Source organism: Chrysochloris asiatica, unplaced genomic scaffold (genome assembly GCF_000296735.1).
Source record: "Chrysochloris asiatica unplaced genomic scaffold, ChrAsi1.0 scaffold00076, whole genome shotgun sequence".
Lineage (NCBI taxonomy): Eukaryota > Metazoa > Chordata > Mammalia > Afrosoricida > Chrysochloridae > Chrysochloris > Chrysochloris asiatica.
Genome location: NW_006408594.1, coordinates 13,694,869 through 13,714,820, shown reverse-complemented (window position 1 = coordinate 13,714,820; position 19,952 = coordinate 13,694,869). Strand labels below are relative to the sequence as shown.

Genomic DNA, 19,952 nt, shown 5'->3' with positions numbered 1-19,952 from the left:
TGGTAAGGTGGGGGATCAGAGAAAAAGAGGAAGACCCCCAGCGAGATAGATTGGCAAAGTGGCAGCATCAGTGGGCTCAAGTGTGGCAACAATTGCGAGGTTGGCCCAGGATTGGGCAGTGTTTCGTTTTGTTGTGCATAAGGTCACTATGAGTCGGTACCAACTCAATGGCACCTAACAACAACAACAACATTACTTCAGACTGTGGGATATCATGTTTAATCCTCACACCATCCTAGAGGCAAGTGCTAACAGGAACCCTCCCTCATCAATAGAAAATCAGCGTCCAAATCGAGTAAGAATAGTACCAACACCAGATGCAGAAGAGAGGGATTGAGAACTGGTGGCCAGGAGGCTGACTTGCAAAATGTGCCCTTTGGTGGTGTAAATTATTATATTGTTGTTAGTGTTAAGTGCCTTGAGTCAATTCTGACCCATAGTAACCCTGTCTAGTGTTTCCAAGGAGCAGCTGGTGAGCTTGAACCACTGACCTTGCAGTTCAAATGACTTTGCAGTCTAACACATTAGCACATAGCACCACACCAGGACTCAAATTATTATATATGCCTGTTTAAAAAACAAAAAAAGAACTAAAATGAATAGAGAGGAATACTGTTAACTGATGGTGCATGGAGGGGATTATAATCATTGTAATGAAACAAGGTGTATAATTTGTTGAACGTAAAATTGATGCTCTGCCCTGTAAAGTTTCACTCAATTCACAATAAAAACTTTAAAAGATTGTTGCAGTTCCCAACAAGCACCCTCAATTCCTCTTTCAGGCACTAAATATCTCCCCACCTGTAACTCAATATAAATCAATTATCATAGATGCGTTTTGCCAATTTCTAATTTCATAGACTGGAACACACATATATATTCATTTGTGTCTGGCTCCATTAGCTCAACATGATGTTGATAAAAATAATCCATGATGTTACAAATACAGATTGCTGTGGAATATTCCTGTGTGTAACCACAGCACAGTTTAAGTCTCCAGTCTACTGTTGATGGACATTTGGGTGGTTTTCAGTTTGGAGGCCATTAAGAATAATGTTGCTGAAAACATTCCTATACATGTCTTTTGATAGGGATCTGTACGCATTTCTGTTGGATAAATGTGATCCCAAATTTGTGTGGCTAAATCTTAACATTCTTGCCACAACTTGTGAGCCCTCTCGTCCATCACTCATTTCCTTCCTTTGTGTAATACTCCTTCAGTAAATAGAACACCGCTATTAGCTCATCTATAAAGGCTTTTCTGATCTTCCTACTTGAAGAGTTTATGTGACCATTTTGTTACATATTGGAGGTTCCAATCCTCCCAGGGTACCTTGGGAGAAAGCCCTAGCAATCTACTTCCAAAAATATCAGCTATTGAAAAGGCTGAAGAGCTCAGTTCTACTCTGACAACACACATGAGGACACAAAAGCAGCATAAAATGGTCTTTGTCCTCAAGAAGTTACTATCTGATTGGATACAACTAGAATTTAACAAAATAATTCACACCCTAACCTTGGCACAGAAGAGAAAGAGTAGTGAGGTAGTTCCCTGAAAAAGCATCTAGGGAAACCAGGAATGGAACTGAACCATCAAACAGGAGTTTAGTTTTGTTCTTATTGTTGTTGTTGTTGTTGTTAAGTGCCGTCGACCCTTAGATGCTTTTATTACTGTTTCATCAGAATATCTTAAAGTATCAAAGTTCTCTGCCTTTTCTCTCACTGTCCCCAGAAGGGCCTTCTTCCCAAACACGAACTTGAATTTTTTTCCTTGTTTTCTGTTTATTTTCCATTTCAAGGGAGAGTGGCGATTGGTTGCTGTAGCAACGGTTATTTCTCCAAATTAATTCTGAATTTCATCAGATGCTCAGTTTGACAGTCCAGTTTTGCCTTCTGATTGTCTGGCTTTCACAATCTCACTAATTACCCAACTCCTAACGATTCCCTTCTGCTGCCCTCAAGGTTAATAACACAATTTGTATGGCTTGAGAAAATGCGTGTTGTGAAAACAATGCTCTGGCCTGAGAGAAACGCTGATGAGTGAGGAGGTCTTGGGATTTTAATCATCCACTGCCATTTTGGAGGTAAACTCACTAGGCAATTTAGGAGGAAAGTGGGCTGGGGAGGAGAAAGGCAGAGGACCAATTTACAGGATATTACATAAAGAATTATGGTGAATTATGGAGTTGTTGAAGAATATTTTAAGTACCATGGGCTGCCAGAAGAACAAACAAATCAAATTTTCCTTAGAAGTGAGGATGGTGAGACTTCGTCTCTTGCTTGTACTTAGGTTATGTTGTCAGGAGGGACCAGTCCCTGGAGAAGGACATCATGCTTAGTGAAGTGGAGGGTCAGCAAAAAAGAGAGAGACGCCCCAATGAGATGGACTGGCACAGTAGCAATGGGCCTCAAACTTAACTGTGAGGATGAGGCAAGACTGTGCGGTATTTCCTTCTGTTGTGCTTAGAGTTGGAACAGACTCAACAGTACCTAACAACAACACGACAAGAGTGGACTCTCAAGGTGATGCAAACACTTAACACCCTCAGCTGCTAAACAAAAGGCTGGAGGTTCCAGTGTACCCAGAATCACCTCTGAAGAAAGACCTGGTGATGTGGTTCCAAAAAAAACAAAACCGCTACTGAAAACTCTACTTAGCACAGTTCTACTCTGACACACATGAAGTTGCCATGAATCAGCTCAATCTGTGAGTTTCCCGATGGTAACTGGTACGGGAAGCTATCTTTCTGTGGAGTAAGATCTTCTAGTTTACATGTAACCTCTAGAGAGCAAGGTTAGTTTGTTGGTTTTAAGCAAAAAGACCAAGAGCCTAGGCATGAACCAGTTAGAATTCTCTTCATGCCTTTGCCTCCCATCAAATCTACCAACGAAATTACCTCCAGTAATTTGCCAGGTCTGCCTCCCCACATGGCAACATTTATTACTTTCCTAACAGCCTCAGACAGAAACATCTTTCCATTCTTAATGAGTACTCTTTATTAAAGGTCAGTTAGATCCTTCCAGAAAAGGAACCAATTTCTCATTTCAGAAATGGGAAGAGTCTTTCCTTAGAATTGTCTTCGACCTAGTTAGATCCTTTCATCAATACAAGCCTCATTCTTCAAACGTTTCCTCCCCAGAATGAAATTCCAAACACCCTTTGGCCTCACAAGAACAGTTCTCTGAGCCCTTGAGCAGAGAAGCCCAGGGCACGGTGGGTAAAAAAATGAAATTGAACTGGCAGCAACTCTATTGTCAATGAGTTGGTCAGACTCAAGTCAATGCGTGCCCTGGTTTGGATAATGAAAGGCTCACGGATTGCCTTTTCTTAAACTAAAAGTTGTTTGAATGCTGGATGGCATGTCCAAAGAGAACCAGTCTACCAGCCCACCCACTGCCAGCAGTAGAACGTATGAAAGGCAAAAGAGATCATAAGAAAATGCAACCACTACTTACAGAAAAGGGAATGCAGAAAGGCTGCCAAGGACCATCCATTTCATAGATCACTAGTGCTATTACGGTTCCATTATCAAATAATAGGAAGGCAGGAATACAACCAGGAGAGAGTGATTGCATAGAAGAGGGAGCCAAGGGCACCATGTTGGACTGGTCACTGGACCTCCCCTCTTTTCCACAATCACATTTGATAAGAATTTCCAAAGAAACCACAGGTGATGTGAGGTGGCATTAAATTCCACTGCCCATCACTCCCAATGCATCTTCCTGCCCCACAGCCTCCCTGTTCATTCCCTCTATTGTTGGGTCTCACTCTCCTTATCCCTCACACACATACACATTCATATACTCACCCGCACAATCTGAATCTGAGAGAGCCTCAGTGAACTTCTCAATAAAGCACACTCCCCTAATTTAAGCAGTTGGGGTTGGGGGTGAGCAGCGGAAATCCCTCTGTGAAGACAACCTTGTCTTCCTCTCCTGGAAACTTCCAGGGACCTCTGTTAGGGACTGAATTGTGTCCTCCCAAAATATGTGTTGGAATCCTGACACCTACACCTGTGGATGTGATCTGATTTGGAAACAGGGCTTTCTTTGTTGGGTGAGTGAGGTTATATGGGCGTTGAGGGTGTCCTAAGTCTAATCACTGAGTGACATTACAGCAGTATAGACACAAAAGCACAAATGGGGAAAGGCAGATGCCACATGAAGGAATTGAAATCGACAAATGGCCTTCCCTAATGCATGCACTTGGACTTCTAGCCTTCAGAACCACGAGGAAATAAATGCCTATCCTTTAAAGTCACCACTGTGATATTTCTGTTACAACAACACTAGGAAACTAAGACCAGGGCTTTGCTACAGATCTCTCCTCACACTCACCACTTTGTCTATGTGGAAAAGCCAGCGCTGTGATTTAGAGATCTCGGGTTCTAGCTACCACCTGACCCACCACTTATGGCACAGTAAACTGTAAGTCTAGGGAGCCTCGTTGCATAACACAGTGCAGTGGTTAGGAGCCTGACTTGTGGAGCCATGCTGCCTCGGGTCAAATCTAGGCTCTGCCACTTACCAGCTGGGTGGCCTTGGCGAGTTTCTTAGCCTTTCTGTGCCTGAGTCTCTTGGTTTATCAAATGAAGCTTCTACCTATAGCCTCATGGCTAAGGATGATCAGAACAGTACCAGGCAAATAGTAAGCACCTGAATAAATGTTAACGATGGCTCTAAGGCAGTAGGTCTGAGCTTAGGAAAGCATGAGGGTAGGGCTGGATCAAATTCAGGATTGTGGATGTGGCAATGTGTCTGCTATTGGTTGAATCCACAGCTGAGATCACACTTGTGCCCTTGAGAGAGAGAGAGAGAGAGAGAGGTGTGTGTGTGTGTGTGTGTGTGTGTGTGTGTGTAGAGGGGATGGAGGCCAGTGTGACATTGATACTAAAAGACATCAAAGGACTAGATCAAATCACACACATCAAGCCAGAGGGAGGAGGGGTTGAGGCAACTCTAGTTCTATTAACTAGCTGCTTAAAGTCTCCCTCTGGGGTATACTCTTCAGTTCCCACAGCTTTTCCAAACCAGTAGAAGCATTGTAGAGCCACAACCACCAGAAGAACCCACAGTCAGAAGCCATGAGGTGGGGGAGGGTCACGAGTCCCCCAAATCAAACACTCCCCACATTAGAAGTGACTGACAGCTCATTGAGTGTAGTGCAGTCTCCTATTCAGCATCTAAATGATTGTGTCCCTACTCTGTGTGCTGTGAGACTTCCCACAGGCATGCTGCTCACTGGCTGCTAAGCCAATTAAGACAGCCATCCCAGTTCATCTCAAAAGACATTATATTAAATGGCATTCCAGGTTTCTCTTTCTCTTTTTTTTTCCCCCTTTAAAAAAATGAGCTTCAAGTACAAGTGGTATTATTTAAGGCACTTGAAAATATTGAATTCCAGGAAACTCCAGAGGGTGAGGCAGGACAGCAAGGGAGTAGCATTCGTTTTTCAGTTGTTTTCTTTCTGATGCCCAGCCTCCAGAAAAATGGCTTGGGTGTAATCAAAGGAAAACAATGAACATAATACACTTAAAGGTCAAAACAGCTAACTTAATAGGAAGCTCATTAGAAACGTGGCTGAGCAGCTTCTCAGCTGAAGAGCTCTTTTGGTATGCTGAGGAGTGAAGACAACTCTGATGCTATGTGAGTAGCAGGGGTGAGTCCTTCCTTTGGATCCAGTCTGCGGGGACTTCATGTGGAACGAGTGGATCTGGCAGCCAAGGGAGTGAATTAAAATGCTCAGCAATTCTCCATGGCTTCAGAAGAAAAATTACAAGCATAACACACCACTCAGCCAAGTTCAACAAAGCCTTCACGGGGCACCGAGCCCCTGATGAAGACAGCAACCAAATGACTAGCAAGTCCACCCACGTCCAGAGGTACCACTGACTCCTCACCGGTAGGCACATGCTCTTTTCTGGAATTCACGGCTGACCGGGAAACAGAGCAAGACAAGTTTCTAGAGCTAAGCTCATGTCCTGTTGGTCATAGGATCAAGTCCATACAAGAGTAAATCAGAAAGTACTGCTGTAAAATCATAGACACTTTTAGTAAACAAAACCACTCAAATGTGAAGCTAATATTTCTCGACATATCCTCTATCAGGACTCCTGGTGTAACGTGGGAAGGTAAGCACCAGACTGTTAAACATAAGATCGGCAGTCCAAACCCACCAGCCACTCCTCGGAAACCCTATATGGGGTCGCCCTGAGTCAGGACCAACTAGATGGTACTTAACAACCTCCATCTAGGTCTCTACACTTTCTACGACCGTGTTTCCATCACTAACCCTCCCCCCAAGGAATTCTGCTATCTTTGATTTACACTACATCAGAATGGCAGTTCTGATGTCCTCCAGGGACTCATATTGCATTCCTTTTAAACAATGATTTAGGAACAAAATGAAGTCTAAAGGGACAAGGTCAGGACTGTAAGGTGGATGGGGTACAGTTTTGCAGCAAAATTCTCCTAGGACAGCCCTCGCCACCCTCAAAGAATGAGTGGGATGGAGAAAGTACTCAATGCCAGTCTACTGGCCTCACCAATGCACATTTCAATTTTCTTAAAACGTCTTCATAAATTAGCCCTTGTGAGCACCCTGTGTCCTTTGAGAAAATCTATTGAGATTAGCCCTTTGGAATCCCCAAAGAGTCTCTCCATAACCTTCTGAGCTGACCTCTCTGCCTTCAATTGAACTGGCCCAACACATCCCTTGGAAGCCACTGTTTTGACTGGATTGTTTTTGTGTGACGACACCCTAACCCCAGTGAAATAAACATATTACTGAGAGAACTTGTCTGTAGCCATCCACGGATCACAGAGGCATGTTCAAACATGGTGTTTCTTTTTTTTTTTTTTAATAAACGTGTGCATGTCTGAACTGGAACCTGAGTAGTAATGCTTTTTCTGATTTACCCTCGTACCTTTCAGCCTCACCAGTTAAACCACAATCTCCACAGGTGAGGCCCAGTCATCAGCATTTTTCACAGGCTCCCCATGAGAGTCTAATACATACTATGGATGGAGAATCATCGATCTAGGCCATCTAGATTCTACCTCCTCTCAGTAGAAGTTTCTACTCCAGCCCAGAAAGAACTTCACACTGTTCCCCAAACACCCACAGCAGGAATAATCACTACCTTTCAATGAACAAGCACCCAGCCCTGTGCAGCATATGTCACTGAATCTTCACAACCTTCTCTATAAAGTAAATATCGTTATATGATCCTTTTATAATTAAGGGAAGGGAGCCTCCGAGAGGTTAAGCCACTGGCCCAAGGCCACATATAGTAACTGGCAAGGTCAGCATTCAAAGTTAAATCCATTCACACTATAAATTATATAGCCACCCTACCAGAACCATGTCTGGAACATCACAAATGCTCGATACATTTGGGTTAAATGAAAGACAAACAACTGAATGAATGAGTGAATGAGAACCATGGGTGATATCAATGACTTGTTAAATCAATGTGGCCATCCCTCTGCCTTTGGAAGGGTCTAAATTAAGACCTACTTGTAAGTCTTCCTCCCTGAGAAGGGTAGACTAAATCACCTGAACCTGAGGAGGAAAATGTGATTGTGTGCCACCGAATCAGTTCCTATTCATAGCGCCCTTGTATATGGTTTCCGAGACTGGACATCTTCACAGGAGCAGAAAGCCTCATCTTTCTCCCACGGATACCGCTGGTAGTTTTGAAGTGCTGACCTTGAGGTTAGCAGGCTGACTCATAGCCACTACACGCTACCAGAGCTCCTTTGGTAAAGTGGAGGGTCAGGGAAACAGAGGAAGGAGTGGCTGCAACAATGGGCTCTAAAATAGAAAAGATTTGAGGAAGGCACAGGACTGGGCAGTGTTTCATTCTGCTGTGCACAGAGCCTCTATGAGTCAGAACTGACTTGAAAGCACCCAAGGACAACAACAACATGGTCAGCAGGTATAAAAGGGTCTAAAGCTCACAAGGAAGGGACCTGTGATTCACCTTTCTTCAAAAGGAGGTGTTTTTGTTGTTGTTGCTTTAAGTTTGAGAAACTTCCATCCTGTGAGAGATCACAGCTGACAAAAGCCAATTAGGTTTCCTATTTGTCCCGGAAAGCCAGGATCACACTTTCCTAAAATGGAAGGAGTAATGAAAGGGTTTGCCAATTCTACATACATTACAATGCAAAGAGCCCCGTGAAGTGATGTAATCCTGCCCAGCCAGGAAGAGAATTTCCAGGGACAAAAGCCCAGAGCATACAAGTGAAGGTGTGGACTGAACTCCCCCACCTCTCTACTCTCAGGTGCAGGAATGTTACCAGATGAGATGCTAAGATCCCTGAAAGTGTGTGCAGCAAGATGTTCATCTCCCCAAGCCCCTCAGGTCAGGTCTCCTAGGCTTTCAAAGGGGAGATAGGAGTGAAACAACTTGCCTTTGATGTTTCAACTTGGGTCTTGAGGCCTGAACCTCAAGCAAAAAGTTTTCTCTCTAGCTGTATGTTGTTGTTGTTGTTAAGTGCCGTGGAGTCGGTTCCGACCCATAGCGACCCTGTACAGGGTTTCCGAGGATGTAAATCCTTACAGGAGTAGAAAGCCTCATCTTTCTCCCACTACGCTACCAGAGCTCCTTCTCTAGCAGTATAGTGGTTACGAATTTGGCTGCGAACCTCAGGGTCAGCAGTTCGAAACTACCAGCTGTTCCAAGGAAGAAAGATGCGGCTTTCTGCTCATGTAAAGATTTACAGCCTCGGAAACCCTGTACAGGGTCACCATGGGTCGGTACCAACTCCACGGCACATAACAACAACAACAAATCCTAGGTAACCAAGTTCACAACCCTGGCAGGTACTTCCTTTTCAACTGTTCTTCCCACAGACTGTCCATTATCAACCTGCTGAGAGGATGAGATTCCTTTGAATAGAGACTAAGGTGGTGGTAGAGATGTCTTCTCTTTTCTCTCTCCATTAGGTTACCCTCACTCTTAAACACTGTTGTGTTGTTAGGTGTTGGTGCAACCATCCTATGGGACAGGGTCTAACTGCCCCATATGGTTTTCCAGGCTGTCAACTTTATGGGAGCAGATGATCAAGTCTTTCTTCCAAGGAGCCACAGGGGGCGGATGCGAACCACCAACCTCAGCGCTTAACCCCGGTGCCATCTGGGCTCCTTTATCACATGCTAGGTGTGTGTCCTCTTATGTATTTAGCTGGAGAGACCAGTGATGGTTTGTGTTTACACAGAGTCCACAGATCTGAGGCCTAACCACCTCCACCTGGTCAACAGGAGGGTAATCCCGGGAGGCTGGCTTGTCAAAGACACATTTGAAAAGAATTAGTCTGGGGACGTGGTAAGCAGTGGAATAGATTCGGGTGAGCTCATGGGTTTTATGGAGCTGCAGGTATTGAGGATAATACCAAGTCACAGTTATTTTTGTGGTGTTCTGCAGTTTCACCAGCCATTGGACCGATGGGCTTCCCAAGGAGCCCTGGCGGTGCTGTGGACTAAGCATTTGGCTAAAACCTCAAAGCCAGTGGGTGAGATCCACCAGTGGCCCTGGGGGAGAAAGAGGAGGCAGTCTGCTCCTGTAAAGATTGGCAGTCTCTAAAACCCCATAGGGCAGTTCTCCTCAGTTCTAGAGAGTCACTAGGAGTCGGCAACAACCCAGTGGCAATGCAGAAGGGCTTCACAGATTTGAGCTCCAAGCTTCTTCCTGCGATGTTGGCATAAATGTTTTCTAAAATACCTACAAAGCTGGGGTTTAATGTTCTCACATATACAAGCCCACAACCTCGGAAAAGCTAGAAATTCCCCATATCACTGGCTCCAATTAGGGGTCACTGCAGCCCAACAGGAGCTCTAGTGGGACTGCAGGATAAGCACGGGATTACTACCTTCAAGTTTGGGATTTGGGGTTTAAGCAATATTAGAAGACTAAGGAGTGTGTCCCAAGGAGTAGTCTGAGCCCCAAACACCCACTGCCGTTTCATCAGTTCTGACTCCGAGTGGGCCTTTATAGGGTGTCCGAAGCTGTAAATCTCTATGGGAGCAGATGAGGGTTTGAACTGCCGACCTTGCAGTTAACAGTCCAGTGCTTATCCTACAGTGCAGTGTATATGTATGGTTTTGTTATTGTTGTCGTTGTTGTTAATGAATGAATTTTTGAAACCTGACACAGAGTGGTAAGCACTGGGCTGCTAATCAAAAAGTTGGCGACTGGAACCCACCAACTGCTTTGTGGGAGGAAAATGAGGCTGTCTGGTCCTATAAAGATTTATAGTCTCGAAAATCCAATGGAGCAGCAGTTCTACTGTGGCATATAGGGTTGCTATGATGGGAATTGACCCAACAGCACTGACTTTGGGGTTTTGATGATGCCTTGCCTTTACAGAAGTCCACAGTTCCTGAATTCTCAAGATTGGGCCCATTGGATACAGTTGAAGATGGTACCTTCACAGAAGGCCACAGTTCCTGAATTCTCAGGATTGGGCCTATTGGATACAGTTGAAGATGGTACCTTCACAGAAGGCCACAGTTCCTGAATTCTCAGGGTTGGGCCTATTGGATACAGTCAAAGATGGTACCTTCACAGAAGGCCACAGTTCCTGAATCCTCAGGGTTAGGCCCATTGGATACAGTCAAAGATGGTACCTTCACAGAAGGCCACAGTTCCTGAATCCTCAGGGTTAGGCCCATTGTTGCCTCGTCATGTGGCCACTATATTTGTCCTACCTTCTGCTATTCTGTGTGTGTTTAAATTGACTATTTTTTAGACCACTTTTAGGTTTAGAGGAAAACTGTGCAGGAAGGACACAGCTCCCATGCACTCTTTCTCCTGTAAATAGTTTTACCCTTTTACTAACTTTGTGCATTCATGTGGCGCATTTGTTACAACTGATAAACCGAGTCTGACACATTATCATCAACTGAAGTCCAGAGTTTGGACTGGAGTTCCTGATAGCACAAAGGGTTACTGCACTCAGCTGCCAGCTGAAAGGCTGGAGGTTTGAGTGCCCCCTGAGGTGCTTCAATAGAAAGGGTGGAGATATATTTTCACAAAACCAGCCATGGAAAACTCAATGGAGCAGAGTTTGACTCTAACTGGTGCACATGGGACGGCCATGAGGCAGAGTTGACTCAACAACTGATATTGTGGTAGAAAGGACATTAGGGTCTCTTTGGGCTGTCCCGTCCTGTGCATTTTTGACAAGTGCACGTCATGTAACCATTACAGCACAACGCAGAATAGGTCCACTGCCCTTACATCACCTGTGCTTATTCCCTTTTCCCACAGAGTAACGCTCCATTGGAGTCCCGGTGTGGCACTGGGGGTTAAGGTGCTGGACTTCAAAGTCGCTTCAAATGGCAAGGTTGGCAGTTCAAGCTCACCAGCTGCTCCTTGGAAACCCTATACAGGGTTGCTACGGGTCGGAGACAACTCGACCGACGGCACTCAACAACAACAATGCTCCATTGTATGGATGTACCACAGTCTGCCTGTCCAGTCACCTATTGAAGGAAATCTTGGCTGCTTCCAATTTGGGCCAATTATGAATCAAGCTGCTACAAGTGTGTGCGTGTGTGTGTATTTATATAGACGGATTTTCAATTCACTTGTGTAAATGCCTAGGTGTATGATTGCTAAATGACAGGATAAGCCTAGATTTAACTTTGCTGGGTGTTCTCTACAGAATTCTGGTGGCGCAGCGGTTGAGCACTGCTAACTGAAAGCTCAATGTTTGGGGCCCAGCCATTGCTCCACTGGAAAAATATGTGGCAAGCTATTTCCGTAAAGGTTGAGTTTTAGAAACCCTCTGGGGGAAGTTCTATCCTATAACATTGCTATGAGTCAGTGGATTTGGGGTGTGTTCTTTAAACCATAAAAGTCTGTGCTGAAGAAGAGAAAAAAAGTAAGCTCTTTAATAGCATCTATCTTTCGGCTAATGTCCAAACAGCCACTTAAATGCCTACGCATTGATTTTTCACTACGGAAATTAAAGCATTTCTGGACTCAGCTCTTGATTGGCCTATTACCAGAAAGAAGGTTCCAGAAGAAAGTTCCAGAAAGAAGGTTCCCTTTTACTCTGAGTGGCAGAGAAACCAGCATATTAGTTCACAGACTCAGGAGCCACCATTGCTGCCATGACATGTTATAGCAGTGCCCCAGGGTTGTGGCAAGGACAACAATGTCCACCTTGAAAACTCCAAGCTGAAGAGGAGGATGCTGAGGAGCAGAGAAGTCGGCTGCAGAGATCAGCACTGAAACAAGAACAGAAATACTGGCTGCGGCCTAACTGAGAAAAAACAAACTGGAGTGAGAAAAACCTGCAGGCCAGGCCATCAACGTTACTTCCAGGGCCTCCACTTCCACATCTGCAAAAATGGGGACGCTGGGCCTGCTGATTCTACAGGTTTACGATATGGGTTAAGTGAGACTGGGTGTGAGAGAGCTCTGAAATGATAAAAGGTTCTACAGACAGCATGGACAGACACTGGCATCTCAGCCTTGGGGGCCTGTAGCAACAAGGCAGATAAAGTCATGGGACCCTGGGTTCATGGGGTCACCATTAGAGGCAGGAGAGCTGGAATAGAACCTTGGAGCCCTCCTCCAAACCTCCCTCCAAACCCCCAGGGGAGGGAGGGAGCAGCCCTCCTCCACAGTTATTTAGTGGATGTGGGAGAAACAGAACTTGCGTGGGAGACAGAAAAGGGAACAGAGAAGAAACTGGAGATCTCGAAGAAATGAAAAGGAACAAGGCCACATTACGTTCGTGGGAGTTTTCTGGATAAAAACAATACCTTTTTATCGGCGTGGTACCATGCACAAAGTGCTCTATAGCAGTGGTATTTCTAAACTATTGAGGTCAGGGATTAGAGAGTCTGATGAAAGCCATGTGCCCCCTCCTCTGAAAAACTGAACACACTCCCTTCACTCACACAATAGCATTGTCTACAGAACGTTCTACAAGGACGCGGTGTTCTGTAACTGCACCTCTGAAGCCATCAGCTACACGTGGCGACTGAACTCTTGAAATGCGGCCAGTGCAAAGGAGAAACTGAATTTTAAACTTTTTACAATTTAAATATAAATAGCCACCTGTGACTTCTATTAAACAATGTAGACAACTTAGCTATACACCATTCCAGGGGATTACAGACCCCTGAAGCTCATCCATGAATCTCCTTATCTATAGAATCCAGGTGAAAAACTATTAATGATCATCATTAAAAACCAGTTCCTTCAAGTCAGTTCCAGTTCACAACAACTCCATGTATGTCAGGTTAGAACTGTGCTCTATGGGAATTTCATTGGTTGATTTTGGGGGGAAGCAGATCACCAGACCTTTCTTCTGAGGTGCTTCTGGCTGGACCTGAATCTCTAAACTTTTGATTAGCAGCCAAGCACTTTAATGGTTTGCTCTACCCAAGGACTCCACAAGAGGCTTACATATGTCTTAATACTACTATCATCAGGCCCACTGTTGCTTCTTGTATATGGGATCCATGCCATATCACCATTATACTTCTAACCACATTTAACCCAGTGCTTTACGGGAGGCAGACACTCAACAGATCAGTGGTTCTCAAAGTTGTTGAAACAAACACTGCTGGATCCTGTCTCCAGAGCTTCTGACTAAGCAGGTCCAGGGAGAAGTCTGGGAATTTACATTTCTAACCACCTCATGTGATGCTGATGATGCTGGCCCAGGGACTAAACTTTGAGAATCATCACAAGAGATGTTTGTGGTATGAGTAAAGTTTCTCTTATAAATCCTATCCCCAAATACCTCCAAAAATGAGCTTTAGAAAGCATAAGATAGAAGATAATATCAGCATCCACATGTAGATAAGAAACCAAAAATAGAAGCATCAGGGAAAAAGAATGACCACAAAAAGCAAGGAACTAAATGAAGAAAAATTTGAAGCTTCAGAAAAATTTTCAGGTGGTATAACCATTTGATGCCTTCTTTTCCTTACCGGGTAATCCTTATGATCAGCCTAGAAAAATAGGTTCCTTTTTTCTGACTCAATCATAAATAAAAAAATACTCAGTAGAAACACTCTGACTCAGCAAATCCCAGATCTGGAATTTATGTTAAACGGGTAACCAGAAATAAAAATCAACATGATATACAAAAAAGGCCACTAACAAACACCCTGTTTATAGAAACTGGAAATGTAAAACAACTTACATGCTTGGCAAGGAGAATTAGATTCAATAAATTGAGGTATGCCCATAAACGAATACTATATATAAAGCCTTTTAAAATGTCTTTAAAGAGGAATATTTATTAACATAGAAAGAAATGCATGATAAAATAAATGGGGGGAAATAATCTATTTTATAAAAAAAAATGTATAAACTGTATGACTCGGCTTTGGATCAAAACCTCATAGAAACAGATAAAAATAGAGATAGTTATCAATCTGAATGTCACCTCAGAGAGTCGGATCAGAAGTTATTTTTTTAATTTTAATATTTATATCTTAATCATTCCTGCAAGAAACACATACTGCTTGTGAGTAAAAAAAAATTTTTACAAGACATTAAATGTAGAAAAAAAAGGTTGTGGGAGGTCTATCCTGCCCCCCACGCCCCACCACCACTACCAGCATCTGTGTCCCTTTCCTCTCTCTCTCTCTCTCTGTGGAGGACCAAAGTGAAAGCATTTTATAAGCTATTCCCACCCCACCCTTCCACAAACACCAACTACAACTTGGAATCTATTTGCTGCACCAACAAGCCCCTCTCTCTTGGTATGTCCTGAACCTGCGCGGAGTTGCTCCCTAACTCAAAATCCTACCACTGCCACCTGAGGGACATGAAGTCACTGTTTCACTGTTACTTGTTCAGCCAACAAACCTTCACTTTTCCAGAACTCACATGCCAGCTTTCAATGAGACCGGTTGCTTAGCAACCGCCAAAGACCTAGTAAGACAGAACAAGGCGCTCATGAGAGAGATTTTATAGCCAAAGTGAGCTGCATTACGTACGTGCGCCTGGTTGCATTCAAGGTAACCCAATAAGAGATAACACCAGGCTATTTTTGCATCAGGAGGAAAAATACTTGGCTCCTACCCAGAAGGGCAATTACTTAAAAGTCTTGGCAAACCCAATGGTATGAGAAATGGTAACTGATACCGGGTGAGAGAGAGAAAAAAAAATCACTGACCTTCATAGATAGTGATGATGTGAGGATGGTTGAGGGATGACATGATCTCTATCTCTCTTCTGATGTGAACCATGTCCTGTTCGTCCTTAATTTTGTCCTTACGAATGGATTTTATAGCGACCTATAAAGTCAGGAAATGAAATGTTACTCAGAGAACTAAACAGATGCAAATCAGCCATTGGGGGAGTTTAGAAAATAAATACAGATGTTACTTGTTGGCAGAACTGACAATAACCAAAACAAAGCTTCAAAATGCCCCCTGTCACGTCTTTCATTCTGAGTAAAAACACCCTTCCCCCAGCAATAGAAAACATCAGGTTTTAACAGCCTAGAGTTGGGCCCCCCGCCCCTTTCATAAAGAAGAGGCTGCTTAACATGGCCAGACTCATTTGCTCTAAGAATCCTGAACCTTTGAAAAAAGAAAGAAAAAGGAGAATTTGGTTTACAGGGTCTCAATGATCAAACATGGTTTGGGGATATTAGCACCACTCAAACCCAGCACGCATGTGCCCCAGCAGTGGTGAGGAGAAGCATTTATTGCTTGGCCTCACTGTTCATCAAAATGTTGGCAGTTTAGTCCATCCAGAGGTACCTCGGGGGGAAAGTCCTGGTTATCTACGTTCTGAAAAAAACCAGCCATGGAAAACCACCTCGAGCAGAGTTCAAGTCTGACACATGTAGTGTTGACATGAGCTAGAATCAACTCCATCGTACTAGTTAGCTCCAGGCCAATATTCCTTCAAATCTTGGGTTTTGAGATTCCAACCACTGCTGGAGTTTATGCAATTGCTCAGAAACCAACTCCTTCCTCCATGTTCTTCATGCTCAAGGCAACTTTTATAGCACACAGTGTGTGACAAAGAGGCCCTTCAAGAGGAAAAAACTGAGGGAAAACAAAAGAAATGACAGCTAGACTTCCTGCCCAGCCCTGGTTGATTCCAAAAACTCCGTGCGCATGTGATCTGCAAAACCAAACCAGGGAACAGCCAGAACTAACACACAGAGCAAGTACTCAAAAGCAACGCATAAATAAAAAGGCACCAACTGACAATGGAGAATCTAATAGGGAAAAATGTTTGTCGGTAGATTCATCTTGGCTCATAAACAAGTTAGTTGGCAACTTAATCTACCTTGGCACTAATAGAGAGCAAAAGCTACAGGTGGGAGGGGAGGGGTATCCAGGGCAGCAAGAAAGCCCACCAACCAATTTTCGGTCAGCCTCAGAAAGTCAGCTTTATTTCCCTCCCAAACCACTCTTCCTGTGACCTCAACTCTCATTTGTTCCACCTGTTCTCCATGAAGGGCAGCTAGCCCACTCCTCTGGATTATCAAGGCTTTGAATCCCCCAGGTGATACTAATCATTTGCTTTTAACAGCTTACCTAAAGGGTGGCTGGTGGTTCAAAACCACCCAGCGGTACTGAGGAAGCAAAGGCCTGGTGATCAGCTTCTGTTAAGATATAAATCCCAAACTCATTGCTGTCAAGTTGATTCCAACTCATAGCAGCCCTATGAGATTGCGTGGAACTGCTCTACAGGGTTGCCAAGGCTGTAAACCTTGACAGAAACAGACGGCTACTCTTTCTCCCACAGAGCAACTGATGGGTTTGAGCAGCTAACATTTCGCTTAGCAGTTCAGCATGTTATTTCTGGACCACCAATGTTCCTTCCATCAAGACTGTTGTCGTTGTTGTTGTTGTTAAGTGCCATCGAGTCAGTTCCAACTCATAACAACTCTGTATAGGGTTTCCGAGGAGCAGCTGGTGAGCTTGAACTGCCGACCTTACAGTCCAAACGGCTTTGCAATCTGGCGCATTAACCCACAGCGCCACACAAGAACAGGGCTCCTCCATCAAGATTACAGTCAAGAAAATCCTCACTGCAAGTTGGGATCAACTTGATGGCAGCTAACAACAAATTCTTTGGAGAAAAGCAAGGTCCCTATGTCCAGTCCCAAGAAAAGTGAAGAAAATCAAAGACACAAACAATTCATCCACAGGACTACTGGATCACGTGAAGCCTGAGACCAGAATAACTCCATAGTGCCCAGCAACCACTGGCTGACAGTTCTGAAAGGGATCACAAACAGGAGGTTCTGGGTAGAGTGGGAGAAAAATGAGGAACACAACTCAAAGTCATAAAAATGACTAAGCTGACTGGTCTGATGGAAACTGGATGAAGCCCCAAGATTAGGGTCCTTTGCAAGCATGAAATTAAACTTACCTCCATGGCTCAACTTTGAAACAACAGGCAGGCTTAGCTGATAAACAATAACACCAGGGAGGTATGCACTCAACCACGTAAAACCAAAAGGGGTCCTGGTGTGGCACTGTGGGATAAAGCACTGGACCACAAGGTCAGTTTGAATCATAAGGTCAGCAGTTCAAACTCACCAGCCACTCCTTGGAAACCCTAGAGTTGCTATGAGTTGGAATTGACTCGCTGGCACTTAACAACATCAACAAAGCAAGCGGGACGAGTGCTGTTACCTTGTGGGGACAGCAATCAGTTTCACATAACAAAATGTGTGAATTCTGGAGTGGAAATTGATGTGCTTTGTAAACTTTCACCAAATCCCAATTTTTTTTCAGAAAAGAGAGATGTTTTTGGAAGGTGCCATCAGCAGCCCACGGTTGTCGCGTGTCTATCACAGGGTTAACCATAGCCAGTCTCAGCAGCAATGTATTTGTGACACTTACAACTTCTGGTCTATATAGGGGTCTCCACCAAGCACTTTGTTTTATGTGGGTTTTCTTTCTTTTTTTTAACATGGGAGAACATCAGTTTTATATTCATTCTATCATACATCATTTCATTGCCATAGTTACCATCCTGTCCATGCATCATCACCCAACCAAAGGGTATACCCTGAAAGCCTGCCCCCCCACCCCCCATGGCCCTTCCTCAGCACACAGCCCCTTTCCCTCTCTGGATCTCAAGTCCCCAGCCCCTCCATCTATTCACGTCATCTTCTCTGACTCCAACTCAGGCCTCACTGCTTCTCTGGGTAGGGTCCCACTCTCTGCTCTTCTCCATTGATGGTCCCAGGGCCCTCTGTTCCTAGACTGAAAAGTTAATCACTCCCCTCCTTGCTGTAAAATGTCCACCTTTACATTCCCAACCCTCACAATCAGTCCTGATAAGAATTGTTCACTGTCGCATCACAAGAGACCCATCTGCATTTCATTTCATCAGCCCTTCCTGGACAGGCTGGATGCTATTCCCTTCCTCCACGCCCTCTGGATCTAAGCTCCCTCTTGAAAGCTTGTAAGCCAGTCACTTCTTACCTTTGTATCCCTCCCCCCATTTTGGGTAGCCAATGTCCAAGTCCACCAAGCGCTTTGGATGGAAAGATTTCTAAAGTATCATCAGTCTACCGATGACTCAACAAGAATTATGAAGCTGTCCTTATTGTTTTTGCTAGTGGCTGACCTCCCAGGAAACAGGCTAAGTCAACTGTCCCTCCCCACTGCAATGCTTTCCCAGTTGTAATTAAATAAGCATCATGTCATTACTTGTCTCTGCACTGGGGAGGATCTTGCTCACTCGCTATTTCATCGCCGGTGCTTAGCACAGTTCCTGGCATATGGTGGAGGTGCTTATGTGATGTTGAGTCAATTTCAACTCACAACGATCCTACAGAACAGAACAGAACTGCCCCGGGGGTTCTCTGTGCTGTAATCTTGATGGGAACAGAATGCCAGGTCTTTTCTCTGCACAACAGCTGATGGGTTCAAACCACCGACCTTTTGGTTAGCAGCTGAGCCTTTAATTATTGCACAACCAAGGTTCCTTGGAACCTGGAAACCAACCCAAACTCACTGTCAACAAGTCGATTTCAACTCCTTGCAACTCATTGGACTGAATAGACCTGCTCATAGGATTTCCGAGGCTGCAAATCTTTACAGAAGCAGATTGCCTCATTTTTCTCCCCTGGAGCAACTGGGAAGTTCAGACCATTGACTTTTTAGTTAGCAACTAACTGTTTAACCGCTGCATCGCCAGGGTCCTTGGTTGTCGGTGTTGTTGTTGTGAAGTGCCATCAAGTCAAGTTCTGACTCATAGCGACCCTGGCTACGGTTTCCAAGGAGCGGCTGGTGAGTTTGAACTGCTGACCTTGCAGCTCAAACTGACTTTGCGATCCAGTGCTCACCCTACCAGTGCCAGACTTGAGAACACATTTATTGTCAGCACGCAGGTAGGCTATTGTTAGTGGTTCTGGAGTCCCCCAGCTCACAGAGATTCATGTACAATGAACTACTGTGATCCATAGAGTTCTCATTGACTGATTTTCAGGAGATGAACAAGCTTGTCTTCCTAATCCATCTTCGTCCGGAAGCACCACTGAAACCAGGTCAGCATCATAGCAACAGCAAGCTTCCACTGACAGACAGACAACTGGTGGCTGTACCTAGATGCCCTGGCCAGAAACCCCAGGTCTCTCACATGGCCCACCACTGCCCCCAGGTAAGTAGGTAGATAGCCAGGTGGATGGGTAAGTGAAAAGGGAAAGAGAGGAGGGAGGAGAAAGGGAAGGAAGAGTTGATGTTATTAAGGGATGAGAGTCAAGACCAGAGATGGGACAGCAGCGGAACTGAAGTAAAAAAGAAGGGACCACCCCAGCCGTATAATCCTTCCAAGACAGGCATCATAATAAAAAGAGTTAGGATTTCTTTGGCATCCTATGCACACAGACAATCAAGAAACAGAGAAAGCACACATGGGGCATGGATGCCCGGCTGTAAACCCCAGGGCCATCGGTACTCTCCTTTCGTTCACAGTGTGGCCAATGGATGGCTA

At 44.5% G+C, this 19,952-nt stretch overlaps 1 protein-coding gene across 1 annotated transcript in view; it reads right to left on the bottom strand.

Moving 5' to 3' along the window:
* NUAK1 (NUAK family, SNF1-like kinase, 1) overlaps positions 1 to 19,952 on the bottom strand; it is a 95,533-nt gene that overhangs the window by 34,769 nt on the left and 40,812 nt on the right. The window contains exon 2 of the mRNA XM_006865257.1: positions 15,154 to 15,274. Coding sequence (XP_006865319.1) covers positions 15,154 to 15,274 — 121 coding nt within the window. The remainder of the gene's footprint in view (positions 1 to 15,153; positions 15,275 to 19,952) is intronic.